The 6,408-nt window shown below is 40.2% G+C and overlaps 1 protein-coding gene across 1 annotated transcript in view; it reads left to right on the top strand.

Moving 5' to 3' along the window:
- The window catches only part of LOC119267995 (glucosidase 2 subunit beta-like), an 8,099-nt gene extending 2,387 nt beyond the window's left edge, over positions 1-5,712 (top strand). The window contains exons 6-16 of the mRNA XM_037549471.1: positions 588-662; positions 753-824; positions 1,146-1,497; positions 1,606-1,710; positions 1,791-1,892; positions 3,677-3,734; positions 3,831-3,899; positions 4,762-4,849; positions 4,945-5,006; positions 5,105-5,156; positions 5,304-5,712. Of these exons, the coding sequence (XP_037405368.1) occupies positions 588-662; positions 753-824; positions 1,146-1,497; positions 1,606-1,710; positions 1,791-1,892; positions 3,677-3,734; positions 3,831-3,899; positions 4,762-4,849; positions 4,945-5,006; positions 5,105-5,156; positions 5,304-5,363 (1,095 nt within the window). The 3' untranslated portion in view covers positions 5,364-5,712. The remainder of the gene's footprint in view (positions 1-587; positions 663-752; positions 825-1,145; positions 1,498-1,605; positions 1,711-1,790; positions 1,893-3,676; positions 3,735-3,830; positions 3,900-4,761; positions 4,850-4,944; positions 5,007-5,104; positions 5,157-5,303) is intronic.
- The last annotated feature ends 696 nt before the right edge of the window (positions 5,713-6,408 follow it).

The raw sequence follows: 6,408 nt of genomic DNA, 5'->3' as shown, positions 1-6,408 counted from the left end.
GGATGGTGTCCTCCCATACCCCTCCCCTTCTCTTCTCTGAATTGGTGACTTCCCCAACCTCTTGCCCCTCCCTTTCTCATGCCATAGTTCTCTTTCCCGCCAAGCAATTCATGGCTCTTGCCCTGCCTCCTGGCGATTCCTGAATTGCGCCGTGGGGACGCCATGGCCTCAAGGCGAAAAGCATCGCGAGGTAGGTGAGGTGAGCTACTGCTATGAACCTATCACAATTCGGAGCCCTTTGATGCTTCGGCAACTGCTTTGCTTACACAAAACCTAATTGATAGCTTCATAATAATTGCCACGGTTAACTAAGAAAGCCCATATAACTAACATAGAAATGCCAACCATTGGCAAATTAGTGAAGTCCTCACTCCTCACGTACAAGGTATAGCCATATAGGTACTCGTTACGCGCCAAGAAAGACCATATGACTAACATAGAAATGACAACCATTGGCAAATTAGTGAAGTCCTCACTCCTAAGTCCTAACGTACAAGATATAGCCATATAGGTACTCATTATGCACCTTGTTAGTTCACTGCTATAAAAATATATTTATGTTATTTTGTTACTACTGTTTAACATAGGTAGTTGAACATCATGATGGAGATATCACGGACCATGACAATCACTCACCAGAAGGCGAGACATCTGTTGAAGTGGTAATAGTTAACTTTTGGTTCTAGAAAATTGATATGCTAGTTTGTTTCAATATCAAATTTGAGTGTATATATGCTGTTTTTCCATGTCAGCCTGACATTAAAGCTGGGACTGGAGATGATGAACCACCGGTGGAGACATCTGCAGTACCTACCGAGGAGCAGGTGGTGTAGTAACTGCTTTGCAGCTGACTCATGTCACTGAACTTGTTTAATATTTGCTATTGTGATGTCTTGTCTAGATTTCTGATGTCCTGTAACTAATAAGCTATATCCAAAACTGCACTTGCTTGTCTTTTCACATTGTCGTTGTCCTTATCTCCCATTATATTCGGTTAAGGATGGTCAAATTTTTGTGTGGACGTTATATTTTTATTACTTATATACAATTATTATGATACCCAGAATATATTGTACAATTTTTGTTGATCTCTTGGGAATGCAGTTCCAATTTCAAGTTATGAAGCATTGTTGTATGTTTTGCAGGACCCTACTTCTGTCAACTCTGAAGGTTTGTCAAAGGCGGAATTGGGTCGTCTGGTAGCTTCTCGCTGGACTGGAGAAAATGTAGATGATGTTGGTAAAAGCGATAAAAAGGGCCATGAGGATGAGCTGGATATTCCAGAACCTGCAGAAGAAGCATTTGAAGATGAGCATGATATACCAGAACCCGTAGAAGAAAATTATGCTGGCTATCATTCAGAAGTTGAGGATGATAGGCACAAATTTGAAGACGAAGAGTTGTCTAATGTATCAGATGATGAATATGTTGATGATCATGAAGAACCGGATGTGTCCTATAAATCTGATGACGACCGGAAAGGTGATGACCATTCAGGTATAGCGTGTTTATATGACAACAATAATTCCGTTCCTACTGTATGTGGTTACTGATTATCCTATTGTATGTGTATTTATTATTTATTTGATTTGTTCCTTCCTTCAGATTTAACTGCCTCAGGACAATCATCATGGCTGGACAAGATTCAGCAAACTGTACAGAATGTTTTACAGAAATTCAACTTTTTCAAGACCCCTGTTGATTTATCAGGTCAGTCGTACATACTACTTCTGTTGATTCTTCATGATTTATATGAGTATGTGCTAACGCTTACACATTTATGATTTTAGAGGCTGCTCATGTTCGGAAGGAGTACGATGATGCTAGCTCAAAGCTGTCCAAAATTCAATCTAGGATAACCTCTCTGACAGATAAGCTAAAGCAAGACTTTGGTAAGTTAATTGAAACTTTGTCTCCGCGTTGAGTGCATCACCCACTTGTATATTTTGCAGCTATTAGTTTTGTTAGGGATTTTTTATCAAATGTTGTGTTTTGGGTTGATGAAACTACTTCTTAAGCCATCCAGTAAATGGTAATGAGAACTGTGCTAACATGGTTCCTAAGCAAGAACACACTACAACAACAAAAAACAACAGCAATAACAAAGCCTTTAGTCCCGAACAAGTTGGGGTAGGCTAGAGGTGAAACCCATAAGATCTCGCAACCAACTCATGGTTCTGGCACATGGATATCAAGCTTCCACGCACCCCTGTCCATGGCTAGTTCTCTGGAGGTACTCCAGTCCTTAGATCTCTCTTTACGGATTCCTCCCATGTCAGTCTACCCCGACCTCTCTTGACATTATCAGCACGCTTTAGCCGTCCGCTATGCACTGACGCTTCTGGAGGCCCGTGTTGAATATGCCCAAACCATCTTAGACGATGTTGGACAAGCTTCTCTTCAGTCGGTGCTACCCCAACTCTATCTCGTATATCATCATTACGGACTAGGTCCTTCCTTGTGTGGCCACACATCCATCTCAACATGCGCATCTCCGCCACACCTAACTGTTGAACATGTCGCCTTTTAGTCGGCCAACACTTAGCGCCATACAACATTGCAGGTCGAACCGCCGTCCTATAGAACTTGACTTTTAGCTTTTGTGGCTCTCTCTTGTCACAGAGAATGCTAGAAGCTTGGTGCCACTTAATCCATCCGGCTTTGATTCGATGGTTCACATCTTCATTGATATCCCCATCCTTCTATAACATTGACCCCAAATATTGAAAGTTGTCCTTCTGAGGCACCACCTGCCCATCCAGGCTAACCTCCTCCTCCTCGTGCCTAGTAGTACTGAAACCGCACCTCATGTACTTGGTTTTAGTTCTACTAAGTTTAAAACCTTTTGATTTCAAGGTTTATCTCCATAGCTCCAACTTCCTATTGACCCCCATCCGACTATCATCGACTAGCACCACATCATCCGCAAAGAGCATACACCATGGGATATCTCCTTGTATATCCCTTGTGACCTCATCCATCACCAAAGCAAAAGGATAAGGGCTCAAAGCTGACCCCTGGTGCAGTCCTATTTTAATCGGCAAGTCATCAGTGTCACCATCACTTGTTCGAACACTTGTCATAACATTATCGTACATGTCCTTGATGAGGGCAATGTACTTTGCTGTGACTTTGTATTTCTCCAAGGCCCACCACATGACATTCCGCGGTATCTTATCGTAGGCCTTCTTCAAGTCAATGAACACCATATGCAGGTCCTTCTTTTGCTCCCTATATCTCTCCATGAGTTGTCGTACCAAGACAATGGCTTCCATGGTCGACCTCGCAAGCATGAAACCAAACTGATTTTCGAGCGGCGAATTTGTTGAAGTTCCGTAAAATAAGCTGTTCCTTAAAATGGCCAAAAATAACTTATTGAGTCATTTACAGGATAGTGTAGTCCAACCATAGATAAAGAACATCCCGTTGTATGTTTCTTTCATATATCTTTTTGGTTTTATTTCTAGCCGAATCTACATAGTTTGCATTTCGGTCTGTGGTACTTAAAATACATTTCCAACTATTTGAGGCTTCATTTCTTTAGAACATTATTGCTCTGTATTACATGTTACCTGCTACTCTAGATGCTGACCTCATCTGATTAGTTACTCTAGTTAATACGTTACCTTGGTAAACTTGTGAAAAATTGAAACTGATTGAAATGCATTCTTGTTAGGTAAGGAGAAGGAGTTCTATTACTTTTATGACCAGTGCTTTGAGGGCAAGGAGGGCAAGTATGTATCCCATCTCTCAAAAAAATTCAAACTTTTTTGTTTCATTTTATATTTGGTTAGGTTTACTGATTTTTGAATCATGATCCCTATTGGCAGGTATGTTTACAAGGTCTGTCCATACAAGAAAGCTTCACAGGTTGAAGGACACAGTTCCACTAACCTGGGGTGTGTTTCTTGCACTCCTTTAAGATTTAGTATATTTTTTGTTATTCCCTACTGTAATCCATTGATTAAACTTCATATTTAGTTTGGTCCACTACCACTATCATATTGATATGTTGTGGAAATTCTCACATTCATATTCACTATGGGAAAACACTGAGTAATGCTATTTAGTAAAACGCATTGTGTAGATTATTAACTGTGTTTTAGAGAGCACGAGCTGAGATCTTGTTCATTCTTCATCATTACCGTGATTACATTTTTCAGCACAATAGCTTGCGAAATAAACGTAGAATCTTGAAAGGTTGAGCTATAACCTGGCTGTTAATCTTGTAAACTGGATGAAGTTCTAGGGTTGATACTTGCACGTGAACAAGTAATGGTCGAAGACAATTCACTACATAGGCAATCCGGATAGCTTTCTTACTATGTAGGTTTGTGTATATAAGCAACTTTTTTCTGTGTTATATTACGTTACCATGTTTTCAAACGACTAATTCCATTCATGTTCTCTTAGGGATGCAATTTTAGGAATAGATTAGGGGAGTGCAATTTTGTTTTCAATGTGCTGTGTCTATCAGCATTGCTCTGCTTTACTGCCATTTTATCTTTGAACATGGACCATTTTCTAGAGAATTGCCTGCACAGTCCTGGCTGGTTTAGCTACCAACTAGCTTAGAGCTACTTGAAAGTTACTTGGAAGAAAATTATAGTTTCTATTTTCTCTTGTGTATGACGTTCACAAGCCTAAACATCCTATTCTGTGCATGGAAGCACACAAACATGCGTTTGCACTATGTTGTCATTCCTAGTGCAGTTAGTTATCTTGTGCCGTAAATGAAAATGGAAATTCTCTGTTGGTCAGGCGCTGGGACAAATTTGAAGAATCCTACAGGATGATGCACTTTTCAAGTGGAGACAAATGCTGGAATGGCCCTGACCGAAGCCTAAAGGTACTTGCTATTATTCAGGGTTGCATTCTCCTTAAGCACAGCTCTTTCCATTTGCATGTCTTAAAATATAACTGTGCGGCTTAACTTTTATGCAGGTCAGGCTTAGATGTGGGCTGAGCAACGAACTTAACGGTGTCGATGAGCCCAGCAGATGCGAGTGCGTAGTTTTTTTTTGTCATGATACACCTTTGATCTTTTTACCAAAATGCACATTATATCATGTTAATTATTTCTATGTCTGTTCCGATGGCGCAGGTACGTCGCTGTACTGTCAACTCCTGCAATGTGTGTTGAAGAGAAGCTGAAGGTTCTTTCTTGTCCCTATCACGAATGTGTTTTCTTTCTTTGCATTGAGGTTGGGAGCTAATGGAGTTTTGCTTTATATATATATATATATATATATATATATATATATATATATATATATATATATATATATAACAATCTATAACAGGAGCTGCAACAGAAACTCGATGCTGTGGCTTCAGACCTGTCCGGCCACGACGAGCTCTAAACTGTCACTGGAAGCAATGACTCCACTATTACAACCATAACCATAAGAGAGAGGCTACCGAGGTACATGTTGGATAGATAGAAAAGCCTGGAGCTGTGAGTGTAGCCGCCAAAGCAGCTTTAGTCTGGCTAGGGAAAATTTTGAGCAAAGTGGTCGGATGGTTGAAATTTTCACACCATCCTGATTTTAGTAGCTGCAACTGGATATCTTTTTCTTTTGCTTTGACGGACGTTTCCTCAAATTGTTTATCTAGGTCATCTGAAAGAGACTAAGCCTTCTGTTTGTAACTTATCAGTTATGCACAGCGTCTCTGAATTATACGGACCAATGCTTTTATCGTGTGGAGTAATACTTTTACCTATACCTGCACATAAAATAATTAAGAAGAGTGGCTAGAAATTTGTAACCTTCACAGCTTGTCACGTTGCTTATTTCCCCCCCAAAAGAAAGGAAGCTTTGTGAGATAAAACACCGAATGTTGGATTTAATCTGCCAATCGGACGGGCAAGTGTGAGAAAAACCTCGAGGGCAAGTATGGATAGTTAAAGGCAAAACCTAACAAGTGACGTACATCGTACAATAGGTGCATTCTGATTCCGTAGATTGAAAGATGATGACACAATCATATGAAAAAAAATATCGTTTGCCCAAAATGAACAGAAATCGTGCTCTTACTGTCTAGTTTTTTTTTTGCACAGTATAGACTCGGACCCTCATACATACGTACATATACTCATCTCTATGAACGCATTAATGCACATGATATCCCTATAAGCACCTGTGAGAGACCGAGCCGACACATCATCTTGAGATTGATGAAGTCGTCATAGACATTTTCGTAGTTGATGAGAACGTCTCCTTCCACTAAACATACATCGTCAAAAGATCTACAAATCTTAAAAAATGCGAGCACCAATGTCAAATGTTGGGCTTGAACCCTGGTGGACGGAGGATACTACTGTCCTCAGTGGCGGAGACCTAGGACAATTGGAACTATAGCCCTAGGCGTAATAACGATATCCTTTGCAATACTCCTATGTTCTTA

The sequence above is a fragment of the Triticum dicoccoides genome, chromosome 3A, assembly GCF_002162155.2.
Source record: "Triticum dicoccoides isolate Atlit2015 ecotype Zavitan chromosome 3A, WEW_v2.0, whole genome shotgun sequence".
Classification (NCBI taxonomy): Eukaryota; Viridiplantae; Streptophyta; class Magnoliopsida; order Poales; family Poaceae; genus Triticum; species Triticum dicoccoides.
Note: the sequence above shows the minus strand (reverse complement) of the source record. Positions and strands in the feature narration are given on the sequence as shown.